Here is a 19330-nt window from a genome sequence, read left to right as displayed (position 1 = left end):
GTTGCTTTGATTTGTTTAAACTCTTAGCAAAAGCTAGTTTAAATGGTTAGAGAGGCAAACATCATATTCTGCAAAATAACTTTATTCTTGCCTTGTGTGATGGGTGAAAATTAAACCAATTAGAAATCCATTCTGGACTGTTCAGACTTATCAGAAAAGGCCAGGGAATGGTCAATGTGGTAATTAAACATATGCTATGTCCAAACTGTCACCGGTCATCTTTACAGATGAGGCGGAATTGAGACAATGAAGGTCACTCTGCCCAAAACAGAATCTTTAATTTTTAGTTTTAAACCTATGAAACAAATATTCTAAAACAAACACAAAAAAAAAAAAAAAAGTCTACTAATATTCACAATCACAACATAGGAACACTACAATTTGTTACAAGAAACAAATCATCAATGTGAGCCATATTTACACTTTATCATACAGCAAAGTGTGCTAGGAATATTTAGACAAACACCGCAGCTGCATGACAAATAGAAGCAAAATGTGAAAGCTACATAATGATGCTTAAGCCAACCTGTGCCGGTTTTTATTCTTGCGTTTCTTGTGACTGCTGTGATGCCCTCCAGAGTTGGCTGATGATGCTGCTTTCTGAGGCTTGACACCTGACAGGGAACCATCTAGATCTTCTGTATCATCCTGACTAGGCTCATTCTCCTGATTCTGAAAGTCTGGAGAATTGTCGCTCTCTGTTCCGCTGCCTGGCTCTCCTACAAAACCAGGGTAAGAACAGATAATGGTATGTTTATTTTGTTTCATATAGAATAGGGTAGATTAGGGGGGAGGTCACTGCCAGTGTCAGGTTTTTTTATTTTTTATTTTTTTTAAATGACAACTCGAGGATGCGGCAAACAAGTGTGAAAGTTATCTGTGATTTGGGAAGTCATAAAATGTACTTACGTTTATCAATCATTTGATCTTGTACTCCAGCTAATGCACTTACAGCCTGAAAAGCAAAAGGTTACCTTTAGCACCAATTTCACAGTTTTTCTCTCATTAGTAGAAGGATTATCAAAACAATAAAATGAACATGTTCGCAACAAAGGAAGGGTTATATCCATTTTAAATGTATAACCTTTAAATGGAAAATATACTTCTGCATATGTATGTCCGAGTGTAGCATATTAAAGTGGTTGTAAATCTCAGATATGAAAATGAACAAAGCAAATCTCACTAGAGTGTATTTTTCTGAATCCAAAGCATCAAGTCTGCTTCCTCCTCTCTGCATGACCCACGTCTAACGGATTCAACGGACACCTCAGCCTCCAGGATATGGCCCACTCCCTCCAGCACACAGCAGACGACTCTTAGGCCTTACACACACACACACACACACACGATATGAAAATCAGAAGGCAAAATTCGTAAGATAAGCTGTCTGCGGATTTTTGGATCGTTAGTTTGGTGCTTGGGACAGCCGATTTGACTTTTTCAGACAAAAGATGGATGTGCAGGCTATATAATTCTTGTCGTGATGCAGCAATTGAAATGTAGTGCACATTCTCATCTTCCTTAACCACGAGCCTCTTTCTGAGATGTGGTGTTTACAAGTTCAAAACAGTTTTTTTTTTTTTGCTAGAAAAATCTATCTATCTATCTATACATACACACACCCCCACCCACCCACCCTACAGCAGGGATCTCCAAACTATGGCCTGCCAGCTGTTGCGGAACTACAAGTCCCATGAGGCATTGTAAAACTCTGACATTCACAGACATGACTGGGCATGATGGGAATTGTAGTTCCTGAACAACTGGAGGGCCATAGTTTGAGAACCCCTGTCCTAGAGAATAAAATGGCGGTTGTTGCAATACTTTGTCACACCGTATTTGTGCAACGGTTTTACAAGCGCACTTTTGGGGGGGGGGGGGGGGAATCACTTTTCTACAAAAAAAAAAAAAAAAAAAAAAAAAAAAAACACACACAACAGTAAAATTAGCCCATTTTTTTTTAATACTGTGAAAGATAATGTTATGCCGAGTAAATTGACGCCCAACATGTCACGCTTCAAAGTTGTGCCTGCTTGTGGAATGGCGACAAACTTTTACCCTTAAAAACCTCCATAGACGACGTTTAAAAAAAAAAAATTCTACAGGTTGCATGTTTTGAATTACAGAGGAGTTCTAGGGCTAGAATTATTCACGTATGCGTTAGTTTCTGCACGTGAGCTCGGCGGGATTTTTTTTCTTATTTGTTTTATCTTATTTTTACACTGTTCTTTAAAAAAAAAAAAAAAAAAAAAGTCACTTTTATTCCTATTACAAGGAATGTAAACATCCCTTGTAATAGAAAAATAGGATTTTTAAAACAGCTTACCTGTAAAATCCTTTTCTTTGAAGTACATCACAGGACACAGAGCCATAGTAGTTACTATGTGGTTATAGTCCACCTTCAGGTGATGGACATTGGCACACCCTAAGACAAGAAGTCCACTCCCTATATAACCCCTCCCACTACTGGGAGTACCTCAGTTTTGTAGCAAAGCAATACACGTGTATAACAAAAAGATGGGAGGGACCTCTGTGTCCCATGATGTACTTCAAAGAAAAGGATTTTACAGGTAAGCCGTTTTAAAAATCCTATTTTCTTATCAAAAACATCACGGGACACAGAGCCATAGTAGTTACTATGTGGGATGTCCCATAGCAATGCCAATTGAAGGGAGGGAGACACAACAAAAGTAAGGCACTAAGAGACTAGAGGACTTATACTGCTGCCTGCAGTACACTGCGCCCAAAGGCGATATCCTCATGACCTTTTATCTACTTGATAGAATCTGGTAAATGTATGGACAGAAGACCAAGTTGCGGCCTTGCAGATTTCAGCCATGGAGGCTTGGTGATGCACTGCCCAGGAAGTACTAACAGCCCTGGTGGAGTGCGCTTTAATATAAAAAGGTGGAATTTTCCTCTTTAAACCATAAGCTTGAACAATCACTTGACAAATCCATTTAGAAATGGCAGATTTCGACGCTGCCTGTCCTCTTTGGACCTTATGGCAACACAAATAAAAAAAAATGCAAGTTAGACTTACCGGTAACTTGTTTTCCAATAGGCTTTCAGGACAGCACCCAAGAGATCATGGCTCCTCCTCCCACAGGAAACACCTCATTAATTAGGTCCTTAATGGGAGTTCTCCACGTTGCTTCATCAGTTGTTTGTAGAGAACCTTCTGCCCCAGCTGCAACACATAAGCGACAGGTATATCATAGTATTACAGCAAAAAAAAAAAAAAAAAAAAAAAAAAAAAAAAAGGGGCGGGTTACTGCTGTCCTAAAAGCCTATTGGAAAAAAAGTTACCGGTAAGTCTAACTTGCATTTTTCCAAAACGTCTTTCAGGACAGCACCCGAGTGGATAATCGAGACTTACTCCATTTAGGGTGGGACAACAGCCTGTAAGACTTTTCTTCCAAAAGCCTGGTCCCCAGCCGTCATGAGGTCTAACCTATAATGACGGGCAAAGGTTGTCAGACTTGTCCAAGTAGCTGCCTTACAGATTTGTTCGGGGGTAGCGCCAGCTTTTTCTGCCCAACTCACCGGCGAAGCTCTTGTAGAATGAGCCCGGACATTCACTGGACTCTCTTGACCTGTAAGGCAATAGGCTTCTGAGATAGCCATTCTCAACCATCTGGCAATGGTTCCTCTAGAAGCTTGTTTTCCTTTTTTATTACTGGAAAATAAAACGAATAAAGCATCTGAACATCTAAAGTTTTTAGTGGTTTCCAAGTAACTCAAAACTGCTCTTTTAACATCCAGGGTATGGAATTCTTCTTCCTTCTTACCCGATGGATTAGAAAAAAAAGGTAGGAAGTATTATCTCCTGAGTTCGATTCTGGACCGAAGCGACCTTTGGTAAAAAAATTAGGATCAGTCTTTATAACAATTCAGTCTGAGAAAATGGAAAAAAAATGGCTCACTGATTGATAAGGCTTGCAGCTCACCGACTCTTCGAGCTGTTGTAACAGCCACTAAAAAAAACTGTTTTTAAAGTAACTAATTTCAGGGAGGCTAAATTAATGGGTTCGAAAGGTTCCCTGGTCAGGGCTTGTAGAACCGATAAGTCCCATGTTGGACAACTTTTGATCACCACTGGTCTAGACCGGGTGAGAGCTTTGAAGAATCTAATCACTAAGGGTTCTGATGAAATGGATTTTTCCAGAAATACCCCCAGCGCAGCAACTTGAACCTTGAGGGTGCTGACCGCTAGATCCTTGTCTGCTCCTTCTTGCAGAAATTTCAGAACAGAGGAAATTTGTGATCTGTCAGATGCTGTGCACCAGGAGTTGAAGACTTTCCAGACTTTGGAATATATTGCTCTTGTAACCTTCTTTCTGCTGGATAGGAGGGTAGCCACCAATTTATCTGAGAAACCTTTTCTCTTCAAGAGCTTCTCCTCAGTAGCCAAGCCGTGAGTTTTAACTTTGCTACTTTCTGGTGAAGCAGAGGACCTTGTAACAGGAGGTCTTTTCTTAACGGAAGGTGCCAATATGATTTTAGTCGCATCTGAAGAAGGCATGAAAACCAAGGCCTTTTGGGCCAGAAGGGAGTGATGAGGATTACTGTTGTATCCTCCTTCCGGACATTTGTTATGACCCGAGGGATAAGCTGAAACGGCGGGAATGCGTAACAGAGGTGAAATTCCCAACTGTGCGCCAGAGCATTCACTCCCAGTGATGACTCGTTCTTGTTCAGGGAGAAGAAGCATGACACTTGAGAATTTTCCTGAGTTGCAAAGAGATCCACTCTTGGCCGCCCCCATATTTTCACTATCAAAAGGAAGACCTCTGGATTCAGTTGCCACTCCGCTTTGAATACCTGGTTCCTGCTGAGGAAGTCCGCTACCCCGTTTAGAGTCCCCTTTAAGGTGACCGCGGACAAGGATAGAGTATGGAGCTCTGCCCAACTTAGAATGCCTCTTGCTAGGTTTTGCAGAATTCTGCTTCTGGTTCCCCCCTGTCTGTTTATGTAAGCCACCGCCGTGGCGTTGTCTGACAGGATCTGAATATGCTGTCCCTGGACCTCCTCTGCAAAGGTTAGCAAGGCCATTTCTATCGCCGTTAGTTCCCTCCAATTTGAGGACCTCAGTGCTTCCTTTGTGGACCACGAGCCCTGGGTCCACCGACCAGTCATGTGAGGCCCCCCAACCCCAGGAGCTGGCATTGGTTGTTAACCTTACCTGGGTTGGGAAGCACCATAACAGGCCTTCTGAATACCTTGTCTGGTTCTTCCACCACCAAAGACTCCTTTTCACCCTTGTGGGGATTTTCACTAGTGAATCTGGCTGGTGATCTCAGGTTTTTAACAGAAAGCTTTACAGAGGTCTGAAATGGAGCTTTGCCCACTGGACTGCTGGTATGGAAGAGGTCAGGGTTCCCAACGCTGACATGATCTTCCTGATGGACAGAATTTGGTTGGACTGTAGCAATGACACCACTTGTATCAACTTTTTCTGTTTTTCTTCTGGAAGAAAATTTTTTTTGCTCCAAAGAGTTGATACGGAAACCCAGGAATAACACTTCCTGTGAAGGAAGCAGATTTGATTTTTGAAGGTTTAAGATCCACCCTATGGACTCTAGGTCAACACGGGCCCTGACCAAGTTTTCTTGAAGACCTTCTCTGGTTTGAGCAAAAAAACAGCAGGTCGTCTAGATAAGGAATCACTGAGATTCCTTCTAGACGCAGAGGCGCCAATGCTTCGGCCATTATTTTCGTGAACACCCTTGGGGATGATGGCAGACCAAACGGGAGTGCTCTGAATTGCAGATATACCACCTTCTTCCCTTCTTTCAGTGCTAACCTCAGATATTTCTGTGACCTGGCGGCAATAGGAATGTGGAGGTAGGCATCTTGTGAACCCATCCGAAACATTCTGTATTCTACTGATTTGTTCAGCATTTTGAGATTCAGGATAAGGCGAAACTTTCCTGAAGGTTTCTGAACGAGAAATACATGCGAGTAGAAACCCTGGATGAACTCCCCTGTCGGGACCGGAACAATGACTTTCTGGGTTTTCAGTTACTGAATTAGGGACTTCATGGCGAAAGCCTTGACCGAATTCCTTGGGACATTTGTCATCAAGAATCTTTTTGGAGGTTCTTCAGTGAATTCTATCACGTATCCCAGGGAGAGCATATTCACAATGAACGGGTTTGAAGTAATGGCTCTCCACCGAGGAAGAAACTCCTGGAGTCTTCCCCCTACCTTGAGGGGGGAGTCATTGCTGTTTTCCAGAGGTCGTAGGAGGATTGAAGAGCACTCCACTCCTACTATTGGGCTTCTGGGAAGACCATGGCTTCCTCTTGCTCTGCGATTTTCCTTCCTGCTGCCCTTTTTGGGCCCGAAAAAAACGCTTACGGGTCTGCTCCTGTTTCTTCTTGACTGAAAACGACTTCTTTTTATCTGCCGTATGGTCAAGAATGGACTCTAGCTCTGAACCGAACAACAAATTGCCTGCAAAGGGAATACTACACAGTCTATTTTTAGATGCAGTATCCCCTGGCCAAGTTTTCAGCCACAAGACCCTCCTAGCAGAATTAGCTAAAGCTGCTGACCTGGCTGACATGCGAATAGATTCTGCAGAAGCATCTGCAATATATGATATTGCTGCAGACAGTTGTAAAGGAGTCTAGACTCTCCTGTTTTGGGGAATCCGCTGTATCATGGGCCTTCAGCTGGTTAACCCAGTGATCTAAATTCCTTGCAACACAGGTTGTCGCCAGAGTGCCCATATCCTCAAAGGCGAGGTCCGTAGACTTTGAGACACGAGAAAAGGCAGAGTCCAATTTTGGAACCTTGTTCCATATAGAATCAGGATTTTCCTCAAAATGGAAATCTTTTCTTGTGAGCCCAGGAAAAGAATGGCTTTTTCTCAGGTTTCAGCCACTCTTTTTAACCCCTTGCTTACTGGGTACTTAAACTCCCCTTCTATACAGACCAATTTTCAGCTTTCAGCGCTGACGCGCTTTGAATGACAATTGCGCGGTCATACAACACTGTACCCAAATGAAATTTATCATTTTTCCCCACAAATAGAGCTTTCTTTTGGTGGTATTTGATCACCTCTGCGGTATTTATTATTTGTTAAAAAAAAGTTAGAAGACTGAATTTTTTTTTTTTTTTTTAAATAAAAGGTTTTTATTTTTTTATATTTTGTTATAAAAAATTTAAAACAGGTAATTTTTCTCCTTCATTGATGTACACTGATGAGGCGGCAGTGATGGGCACTGTTGGGAGGCAGTGTTACCTGGCACTTGTGGGCACTGATACGTGGCACAGATGAGGCAGATGTGCCTCTTCCACTTCAGGACCATTGTCCCTCATCATCGCATCTGAGCCAGTGATCGGCTTTTTTTTTCTACTCACGCTATTAGGACTGGCCCCTTACTCGGATCGGTGATCACCCGAGTCTCTGTGACTCGGTGATCATAGGGCGCTCCCTGCAGGGCATGCGCAGGGCGCGTGCACAGGGGAGGCCGTCATGACGGCCTCCCGGGGAATTCAGGTCCGCGCTGTTGCCGTCATTCGGCCATAGCGCAGATGTCAAGTGGTTAATCATATCTGTAATAACTGAATGGACTGGAAAAGAACGGCCTTTTGAATCTCCTAAACCAGCATACATGCGGTCATACAGGGAGAGTTCCTTCTTTTCCTCTTCTCTACCCAAAGTAGCATGGATTACTTTCAGGAGTCCTCCAACCTCTTCTAGCGACATTTTGTACTTAGAAGTGGCATCTGTTTCATTTTCCTCCTCACAGGAGAAAATGGCCCAGGGTATTAGAGAACACAGTCCCTTACCTTAGCCTTGCTGGTGCCTTGGCTTGCCCCCTTATCCGCTGCATCGCTATCCACAGCGGTCTGCGGACGCATGGTGAAACGAACGGCGGTTCCAGAATCGAAACCGCCGCTGCGCTGACCTGGAAATTAAGGCACCAGGTGACCCTGCCCTCTCCCTCTGCGGCCGGAAAGGACGACGCGCGCCGACCCGGAAGCGCTGCCTCTCCTATCCAGGACGTGACTAAGGCGCTCCTCTGTCACCAACAATGGCAGCCGCTCCTCCACCGCTTATCCGCAATGCAAGCATCCAGCGGGGAACGGAGGACGGCCGCTTGTCTGAAAAGAAAAAAGAAGCAGCCCTCCCGGGCGTACAGGCTCATCCCGAGCACGGGAGAGGGAGCCCAGGGGACCATCCAACAGGAGGCAAGTGGGAGGACCACTCCCCCAGCAAAAAGACCTAACAGGTGAGAACCGGTATCTCCCAGGAAAACCCTGAGAGATCATGGCCCCCACCAGAGGTGTTCCTCCAGCTGGAGGAAACACAAAAAACTGATAAAGCAACGTGGAGGACTCTAAAGACCTAATTGATGAGGTGTTTCCTGTGGGAGGAGGAGCCATGATCTCTCGGGTGCTGTCCTGAAAGACGTTTTGGAAACATCCGTTTTACGAATCTGAGCGGTCACCTTCAAATAGACCTTGACTGCTCTCACCACATCCAGAGAATGTAGTGACCTTTCTTCCGCAGAATGAGGTTCTGGAAAAAATGAAGGCAGAACAATATCCTGGTTTAAATGAAAACCTGACACTACCTTCGGTAGGAAATTAGGATGAGGACGCAATACAAACGTATCCTTATGAATAATCAAATATCGCTCTTTGAAAGAGCAGCTAACTCTGATACTCTTCTTGCAAAAGATATGGCAACCAGAAAAACGAATTTCCTTGTCAAAAAGACCAAGGGAATATCTCGTATCAGCTCAAAAGGCTGTTTCTGTAATGCCGACAGGACTAAATTCAAGTCCCAAGGGTTCAGGGGTGACCTAACCGAAGGATTAATCAGAGTTACCCCCTGAATAAAGCTACGAACCAGAGAGAGTGTGAAGCAAGTGGTCTTGAAAAAACACTGATAAAGCCAACACCTAGCCTTTGATAGTACTCAAGGCCAGCTTCATTTCTAATCCCATCTGTAGAAATTCAAGGATCCTACCTATGACATATTTCCTGGGGTGCCAACCCCTGGATTCACACCAGGAGACATATGCCTTCCAGACTCTAATATATGACTCTGGAGGCCGGCTTCCTAACATTAACCAAAGTAGAAACTACTGAACCTTGACAGCCCACGGTCTTTCAGAATGTGGGTCTCAATAGCCAAACCGTTAAAATTAGTGTTTGTAAGGTAGGATAGAATACTGGACCTTGTGAGAGAAGTTCTGGCCATGGTGGTAGGGTCCATGGGTCCCCTACTGCCATCTTTACGATCTCTGCATACCAAGATCTCCTGGGCCACAAGAATCACCTCCTTCCCTTCCTGCTTGATCCTGCGATGAAGGCTCAGAAGCAGCAGAACAGGATGAAACGCATAGATCAGTGAAAACTGATCCCACGGAAAAACCAAGGCATCTGTTCTGCGTGCCAGCGGATCCTTTGTCCTTGACACAAAGTTGTTGATCTTTTTGTTGAACCTGGACGCAAACAGATCCATGTCCGGAATTCCTCATCTTTGACATATTGACAGAAAGATGTCAGGGTGAAGAGACCATTCTCCTGGGAACAACTGTTGGCGACACAAGTAGTCCGCCTGCCAATTCTCTATTCCTGGAATGAAGACTGCCGATAGGCAAGAAATGTTGCCTTCTGCCCAAGATAGGATATGATTCACCTCTCTGGGCCGCACGACTTCTCGTGCCCCCTTGGTGGTTGATATAGGCCACTGTGGCATTGTCAGATTGGATCCTGACAGGACAATTCCGTAATCTGAGCATCCAGGCCTTCAGCCCGAATCTCTAGAGTATTGATGGGCAAGGTAATTTCTTTTTGGACCATTTTCCTTGGAGAGACGCTTCTTCCAAGACTGCTCCCCAGCCCAGAAGGCTGGCATCTGTTACCACCTTCCAGGTAACTGGTAGGAAGGATTTTCCTTTTTGAAGATTCTTGGATATCAACCACCAACTGAGGCTTTGACGCACTCTGGGGGATAAACGCATTGGGAAGTCCAGAGCTTGGACCTTCTTGTTCCAAGTTGACAGGATATTGTTTTGCAGCAGTCTCGAGTGAAACTGCGCATAAGGAATGAAGTCACCATCTTTCCCAACAATCTCATGCAAAGTTGAATAGAAGGATTCTTCTTTGCTTTGACCACCTGAATCAGTTCCCTTATGGAACTGATCTTTGCCTGGGGCAAGAAAACCCTCTTCTGAGCTGTATCTATGATCAACCCCAAATACTGCAATCTCCTTAATGGTTTTAATGAGGATTTCTCTAGGTGGGGAATCCAACCTAGGTATTCCAGGTAGCTGACTGTGGTGACCAAATTCTGGTTTAAGCGGGCTACCGACTGATCTATTAAGTGTAGATCGTCTAAATAAGCTAGAATCGTTATACCCGAGCCCTTAATATGGCTAAAGGGGGATCCAGAACCTTTGTAAACACTCGAGGTGCAGTCGCTAGACCGAAAGGCAGAGCTACAAACTGAAAATGAAGATTTTCTATCTCGAAGCGTAGATATTTCTGGTAAGCGTGAAAAATAGGTACATGGAGATAAGCATCCTTGATGTCGATTGACGCTAGCAGTTCTCCATCTTGTAGAATTGAGACCACTGATCAGATTGACTTCATGCAAAAAGAGCGGATATTCAAAAACCGGTTTAGATCTTTGAGATCTAAAAATGACATCCCAGTTTGGTTTTGGTACCATGAAAAGGTTTGAATAAAACCCTAACCCTCGCTTTTCCATGGGGACCACCGATATCACTTTTTGAGACAAGAGATGATCCAAAGCCAGAAAGAGTCTTCTTTTTTTCTGGATCTCTGGGAACGTTTGATCTGAGAAAAATGAGAAGGGAACTCTCGGAACTCTAGTTTGTAACCTAGAGATATTGAGGAAGCCATCCATTTGTCTCGACACTCTTCCTGCCAGACCCTTAAGAACTGCAGAAGTCTTCCCCCCACTTGAGCGAGCGGGGGCGCCCCTTCATAAGGAGGTTTTAGTATTTTGTGGGTTTCCTCCCCCAGGGCCTCCTTTGACCCCGAGGTTTACCTCTTGAACTTGACGGTGGAGGCTGTCGTGACTGCCTGGAGGCCGATGTTCCTGGCACTGGAGAAGAAGCTTGTTTAAAAGAAAAACGCTTAAACTTCTTAACTGGTAAAAGGGAACTTTTCCATTAGAAATTCTTTGGATGTATTTATCCAAATCGTCTCCAAACAACCGTTCACCGCGAAATGGAAAACTAGCCAAGAGCTTTTTGCATGGTGCTTCAGCTGACCAGTTTTTCAACCACAGAATTGTACGCACATGCACCTGCCCGAGCATTAGCCGTGAGGCCTGGAGAATAGAACCTCTCATAGCGTCTACTGTAAAATATAACGCCTCTGATATCCTGGCCAAATCTTGGGCCTGCTGATCAGGGATTGAGCACCTTTTTAAATTGGTCTTTTAAGGACTGAGATACCCCGATCGCTGCCAGCGCAGGCTGAACCAATTAACCTGCCAGAGAAATAGTTTTTAAATAGGAATTCCAACTTCTTATCTGTTGGATCCTTCAGCATTTGAGCATTGTCTACCAGACAAGTTAGGTTTTTGTTCACAGAGGATATAGCAGCGTCAATTGCTGGAATCCCCCATCTCTTATTAAACTCTTCCTCTATAGGATAAAGTGTTGAAAACTTTTTTGGAGGAAAAAACTGTTTATCTGGGTGCTCCCACTCAGAATACATAAGCTTTTTTTAGTAATGAATGGATAGGAAAAGCATAAACAGCTTGGGGAGGCTTTAGCGAGCCCTAACAAGAAGTGGGCTCATCAACTGACTCCGCTACTGGCAGCAAAAATGTGGAGCGGACCAATTCAGTGAGAGATTATACCAACAACCTTTCTTGAGAACCCAATCCATCCGTATTAAATTCTTCAGAAGAGAAGGAGTCATCAGCCTCTTCCTGGTCCCCTGAGAGAAATTCGTCATGTCTCACCCCCTGATCCTCAGATTGAGGGTCCTGGGTAATGGACGGGGACCTGTTACGCTTAGTCCCACTCTGGGATGCCATTAAGGCATCAATCTTTGTTCCAAGCCTAAAATGATTGAGGAAAAAAACATCTTCAGTAATATAAAAACAGGGGCTGCAGTGTTAGGAGCAGCTGCAACACTCGACGTCCCTGATGGCTCATTCTGACCAGCCAAAGTACTCTCAGGGGAGGATGCCATCTTTTTTGAGATGGTTCTAGGCTTCCTTGTGGCTGTAGAAGTCTTTCTATAGCCCTTTTTTGAGGTGTTTTTACCCCCTTCCGACCATAGCCCGATGCACAAAGCAGAGGTACTACCAGAAGGAACACATCCACTGCTTTAGCAATAGTCCAGCCCCGCCATTAATTCTCAGCCTGATGCAATAGTAAATGTGTCAAAAGGAATGCCTGTGTCACCAAACCGCTTTTATGCCCCTCCTTCAGCTTACAGCAGCAATGGTGCCTTTGGAAACACATATTCCCACATTGGACGTTGGAGGACGCCAACGCCACGCTAAGCCCTGCCCCTCTCCATTGCCTACGGCCCCTCTCCTCTTTTTAAAATGAGCTTTCCGCCTTCGATCCCACGGGATCACTCAGAGGGGAAAAAATGGCCAGGAGAGAGCCTGGAAGCCACCGAGTAGGGTGGCATGCTGACCGTTTTTTTTTTTTTTTTTTTCTGAGCTCTTCCTCATGAAGAGGGGGAGAATAAAGCACATGTGGGGGTATCTGGTGAGGAGGAAAATCCCCCTAGACTTACCCGAGGTCTGCTTGCTGGCTGGAGAGAAAAGGAAGCCTGTTCCGGACACAGCGTGATCTCTTTGAGGAAGCATGAGAAGGTATGTGCTCCATACAGCCCCCAGTGGTGACACATGACAGCATTTACTACCTAAAGGAGACATTTCATAAGAGAATTCAAAAGTTTCTTAGAAAACTCCACTTACCTTTCCCGTTGCAGGGTTTTCTCTGGTAAAACCAACAGACCCAATCTTCACCCTTGACAGTGGGTTCCGTTAAACCTTCAGGAGCCGGGGACCTTCGGTGAACCCACAATCCTGGACCTGTAACAGCATCCCGCCAGTAAAACTTTGGTATCGAGGCCATAAAAACACTGGATCCCGCTCTCTAAAAATAGAAGCGTTTACAGGCAAAAACCTTGTTTCTTCGGACACGAGGCCCGGATACCATTGCCTAAAAGACACTTAGAATGGATCCGGCTGCATAGCTAGCCCCAGCAAGGATTGCTCCAGTGGAGCTCAGCACAGCACATCTTTACTCGTGACCAACACCTTAGACACTGGCGAAAAAAACTGAGGTAATCCCAGTAGTGGTAGGGGTTATATAGGGAGTGGACTTCTTGTCTTAGGGTGTACCAGTGTCCATCACCTGAAGGTGGCCTATAGCCCACATAGTAACTACTATGGCTCTGTGTCCCGCAATGTACGATAAGAAAAAAAGCACGACAGGACCTCTTAAATATGAGATCTGGGGTCAAAAAGACCTCAGATTTACACAAAAAAAAAAAAAAAAAAAAAGTCTCTTTAAGAGCTATGGGCGGAAGTGACGTTTTGACGTCACTTCTTCCCTGCAATGATAGGAGAGAGGATCCGATCGCCTCCGCCACTACCGCTGGCTCCGGTAAGCGGCAGAGGGCTCAGAAGAGCGGCGGGAGGGGGAGCCCTCTCCCGCCGCCGATAAAAGTCTTGTGGCGAATCCACAGCAGAGACCACTTTTATCTTGAAGTGGACCGCCCGCTCTTGAAGAGGATACTGGGGTTATGGTAGCTAGCTGCTACCATAACAACGGTATTACTCTTCAAATTAGTGATGTAAAACGACGGGGGGCGGTCCAGAAGTGGTTAATGGGATAATAATGAAGCTGCTTTGCTGGTGATACTGATGTAGTTATGCCAAACATATTTTAAAAAGGCATTTGTTTTGTACAATCTGAAAATTGCAAATCAACGCTCAAACTTCTACTAATATGAAATTAGGAGAAGGGGCCCAAAGGGTGGCGCTTGAGAAATGAACTTCCTCTTTATACTCTCATAGTACGTCACTAAGTTTGTGTTTGTCAAAGGAAAATTTGCGGATAGTTAGTATGCTAGACAAAATTCCACACACACGCTTTTGACAAAAATCAGGCGCTCGTCGTACAACAATCAAACCGTGTGTATGAGGCCTTACCCTCCCCTATGTGTCTCTCTGAGCCTATGAAAAGTGATGGGTGTGTCATTTCCCCATCAGCTGTGAGATTATAAAGTACTCTGTGCTCTAGCTCTGCCCTGTCCCCTGCTTTCTGTTGCCGAGAGAAAAACCTCATTTGTGTGTTGAAGGCGGCTGTACAGGTCAGATGGCTGCAAATAAACATGCAGAGGATTGGTTTTATCTCAGTACATCACCTGAAGCCAGTCGCTTCACTGGGTATATGTAAGGCTTTGCAACCAATCGAAGGGCTCCCAAATGTACAAGGGACTTAAAATTGGAACTGCAGCATTTTTAGTAATAGGATGCCTGGTAGTGTGCTACTGTGTGTTGTGCTGCAATGCAAGGTGCAGTGTGTTGGAATGCAAATGCAGGAGAATGACACAGCAACTGGCTAACACATATGCCCTGTACACACCATAGGATTTTCCTACAACAAAATCCATGTTTTTTCTGACAGATGTTGGCTCAAACTTGTCTTGCATACACACGATCACACAAATCTTGTTGGAAATTCCAAACGTCAAGAACGCGGTGAGATACAACACGTACGACCAGCCGAGAAAAATTAAGTTCAATAGCCAGTGCGGCTCTTCTGCTTGATTCCGAGCATGCGTAGAACTTTGTGCATCGGAATTGTGTACACACAAATTTACAAGAACGGATTGTGTTGTCGGAAAATTTGAGAACTAGCTCTCAAATTTTGTGTGACGGAAATTCCGATGGAGAATGTCCGATGGAGCCTACACACGGTCGGAATTTCCAACAAGCTCCCATAGAACATTTTCTGTCGGAAAATCCTATCGTGCGTACGGGGCAATATACGTTGCATTACCACAATGCAAGTGAAGTGAACATCCCATTCACACAGTGATCTTACACTGTCATGCTTCAGGTGAATGTTCAGCTGGAAAAGCTTTCACAAAAAAAAAAAAAAAAAAAAATTTCCAGATAATGATCCTTTTCTTTCCATATAATGAAAATCTAAATCAATAACGGTCTCCTCAAAACCTTCCCAAAGTACCAAACCCAGGAAAACCAGGTTTTATTTTAATTTTATTTAGGGCCAATTCAGATTGTTAAATATTGGTAACGCACATGCCTTGCCAAAGCACACTTGTCGTGTTTGTGGAAACAACAGGCTGAATGTGGACTAAAAAAGTAAAAACACCCCAGAACCTAGACAACAGTCATACATTTTTGTAAGTTTCTCTATGACATTCATGCTTTAGTGAGCATGCACCCTCCATGGTGAACAACTGTTCCTTTCTAAATCAATTCCAAATGGTCAAAAAGTAATTTTAAATACTCACAGCTGCAGAAGTTACTGAAGATTTACTAAAAAGTCTTTCTGCTTCTTTAAACTTTCGATTTCTTCTATCATTTTTACTGTTTGAGTTCCTAAATGAGATAAACAAAAACAGTTAGGAACCTGGTAACTCATTTTCTGGGAATCCTCCAAGGCAGCATTGAGATAAGGCTCCTCCCACCTAGAGACAGGAAGCACATCATTCACCATTATAAAAGACACATAACCCCTGGGCCTCAATTTTGAAGCATCACATGTTGGGTATCAATTTACTTGTTGTAACATCATCTTTCACAATACAAAAAAAAAAAATAACTTGTCTTATTCTAATTAAAAAAAAAAAAAAAAAAAACAGTAAAGTGTATTTCTTCCAAAAAAAGCACTTGTAAGACCGCTGCGCAAATACGGTGTGACAGAAAGTATTGCAACGACCACCAATTTATTCTCTAGGGTGTTAAAAAAAAAAAAAGATTTTAAAGTGGAGTTCCACCCAAAAATGGAACTTTCCGCTTTAAGTGAAGGTGACCCTCTGACATGCAACCTTTGGCATTTAATTTGTTTTCCCTTTTTGGGGGGGGGGGGGTGGGAAGCCACAGCTGGGAGCCCACAGTAAGAATGCCAGCGCCAGGGGGAGAGGAGCAGGGCTTCGTACGCCCGCATCGCTTGACCGCTGAGTGTCCGATTATTAAAAGTCAGCAGCTACGCTTTAACTTGTAAACACCAAAATAGGCACGGTCCTTAAGTAGTTAAACAATGCAACCTTTCACAACAAAACAATATATTACTTTTGATTTGTTAAGTAACGGTCCCATCCTCGGATGATATTCCCATACATCTGGGTATCCTCCAGATAACTTCCTTCGAAAGCATAGATCTGGCGTTCTAGATTTGCCAAGGTCTCCTATAAGGCGACAAAAAAAAAAAAAAAAATTATAATATATATATATATATATATATATATATATATATATATATATATATATATATATATATATATATATATATATATATATATACACACACACATATACATACACACACAACATAAAATATTTAAATAACACAGTGTGAAAAAGACTCCAATCTACCATACCCATGACTCTTGAAACACACATGCCTAAGTACGCTGCAAAAATAACTTTCAGGGATGAATGTGCGCATTGTGAAGAACCAGGACTATACCTTGTCCAATCTCTGTCAGTGACTTTTCTACATTGCATTCCATTACTTATGATAAACGTCCTTTTGGTTACTAATATGTTTCAGTGAAACTTTTCCCGTGAGAGCAATGGACGCTGCCATTGATGACAGCTTGTCTAAAAAATATTAGTTGCTAGGCCACCATGCCAGCCTTCTTGCTCCAATGCAGTTGTGAACCAGAACAAGTATGCAGACAAGGGCTTCTGAATTTACTTTGGACTTGGTTGATAAAATATGTATATTTGTTTCAAGTCAATGATGTTGAACCTATCAATACCCAACCAGCATTTCTTTTTAAGTTCAGCATTTGCACCACATGTATTTCTCCTATGATAATACATTCACTTTGAGGCTATGCTCACAGATATAAATGTATTCCATTTCCACAGATAAAAAAAAAAAAAAAAAAAAAAGGGGAGGAGAGAAAAGTATCCAACAGGGAGTTAAAAGCCCTTTGAGGTCAAGTATACTATGTAAATTGGACCATACATATTACAATATGATTGTACAATCCCCTTTAAATCCACAAATAACCACAGGGCCTGCCTAATTCTATAAAAATTTAAGGAATTGTCTAGGTAGGCACTCCCAGTTTATAGTTTTGGTAAATATGAAAAAGAGGAGACCGCACAGTCAAATTAAAACATGTATTTCCATTTTAAGAGAAGAAAGACAGGCCTGTACACATCTAAATTATACATGTTCTGTGGCAGACAGATTCACATTTATAAAGCAGCACCCAAACCTGTAAACCTGTTTACATGCATCAGATGACTTGCTAACTCACTGGCCGTAACATTGCAAAATCTTGCTTGCCAGTGTGGTAGCAGTGACACTAGGCTGGTTTGGCCAGAGGCATCATTATACACATCTGTTATGTCAGACAGAAGTAGTGTGAAATCTCCCCAAAGAGAATATGGCTTTATACACACACACACACACACACACACACACACACACACACACCAAATTTCCTAATTCTTCCTTAGGCCCCTTTTACACAAGCCCACCTTGTCAGTTTTTCAGAGTGACCCGCCGTTATCTTCTATGAAGCGGAAGTAAACAGACATGTTTCCATTTTCACTAACTTTATACAGAACATGGAGATCTATTTTAAGGCAGGGTTCACACCATTGCAAATTGGATGAGAGTTTCTCTGCATCCAATTCACATGCCAGGAGACTGTGACCGGCTCTCTATGGAGCCGGTTCACACATCTCCAGGACAGCTGCGGAGTGAATTGCACAGGAGTCCTGTGCGTCATCTGGTCCGTTTCAGGTCCGAATTCATCTGAAAATTCGGACCTGAAAATGGTGAACAGGGACGCACTGGATCCCTGCTGTGAGCAGCTCCACACGGCAGTGTGAACCCAGCCTAAAGATTGATTTAAAAATTGGATACGATGTACAGGTAAAGTTTAACGGATGAAAAGGCTGACTGCAATATGCCTACTCCTTCACACAACCTGTTGTATAAATTAAATGTTTGGGGTTTCCAGATATACAAATATATAATGTTGCATTAATTCAATAGGGCTTTAGCTCTTGTTCACACCGTAGCATACATGGTAACATACTAAAGAGCTTCACAACATACAGAAGTGAACGCCCTGTGCACTGTGATGAGTTGCCAAAAATAGTACAGGTGTGATTTTACATGTGCCATGGTGTCAACAAGCCTGTAAAGAGGACCTTGCTTTAAAATGCAGGCTCCATCATATAATGCCTTGCCTCCCTGCATTAAATCAGAATGAAACCCAAAAATGTAATATATTATAGTTTGTCAATCATTAGATCTGGTGCCTGCATTGGCTTTCTTTGTTTAGGCTTTTACCCCTCTGTTTTTACCTGATGATCTGGCCAGTAACACACCTCCTGTCTTAAGAGTGTACCCATTCTGCATGAATGAGCACAGGGGGCACAGCAGACAGCAGCACTGTCAGCCTGCGGGAAGGGGAGTGTTAAACCATTAGCAGATTTAGACACACTAACAAACTGAAGTCAAACTCCAGCTAACATTTTATAATCAGTTACAGCAAACAGTTTTTTTTTTGGGGGGGGGGTAAATGTTTTACATAAATAAAAGCTGATGATTGCAAGCACCCCTGTCAGTGGTAAATGGTTTGTCTCAGCCCTGTAAACTGATACATCTGCGGGAGAGTTTGTTCTTTTGAAAAACAGACTTACTGGCTGGATCACCAAATGAAAATAGAAGAAAGAAAGCCTAAGAAAGAAAACTAATGCACCCATCACATCTAATTGGTAAGCTGCTTTTGGGTTTAATACCCCTTTAAGCAAGATCCTGGGAATTAGGAGGAACGCCAATATAGCAGAGAGACATGGCTACACTGTCCTGGAGCATCTTTCCGCTAGATTTGGCATCCTCATTGTTCCTAGGATTTCCCCAGAAGGAAGGGTGGAAGTTCAAAAGGTGACATTACCCCGCTCCCTACACTGTCTAATCAGAGAATGCCTGTATGCATACTTACATTGTACCAAACTGGACCAACATAAGTATGCAATACAGATCATTCCTGGAGTTCTGCTTTAAAAAAAGAAAACTTTAATAAAACCCATAATTCCAGTAAAAGTGATCTGAGTGGCTATACAGTCGGCCCA

General features: G+C 43.3%; 1 protein-coding gene across 7 annotated transcripts in view; it reads right to left on the bottom strand.

Annotated features, from left to right (window-relative positions):
• The window catches only part of MEAF6 (MYST/Esa1 associated factor 6), a 58460-nt gene that overhangs the window by 32988 nt on the left and 6142 nt on the right, over positions 1-19330 (bottom strand). For all 7 annotated transcript variants that reach the window (XR_012241673.1, XR_012241674.1, XR_012241672.1 and 4 more), the window contains exons 2-5: positions 16298-16413; positions 15517-15604; positions 910-955; positions 527-719 (exon numbers count right to left, since the gene is read on the bottom strand). Coding sequence is in view for 2 of the 7 variants with exons in the window: in XM_073615526.1 (XP_073471627.1) it covers positions 527-719; positions 910-955; positions 15517-15604; positions 16298-16413 (443 nt within the window). In the remaining 5 variants the exon portion in view is untranslated. The remainder of the gene's footprint in view (positions 1-526; positions 720-909; positions 956-15516; positions 15605-16297; positions 16414-19330) is intronic.

Source organism: Aquarana catesbeiana, linkage group LG02, assembly GCF_042186555.1.
Source record: "Aquarana catesbeiana isolate 2022-GZ linkage group LG02, ASM4218655v1, whole genome shotgun sequence".
NCBI classification, from domain to species: domain Eukaryota; kingdom Metazoa; phylum Chordata; class Amphibia; order Anura; family Ranidae; genus Aquarana; species Aquarana catesbeiana.
Note: the sequence above shows the minus strand (reverse complement) of the source record. Positions and strands in the feature narration are given on the sequence as shown.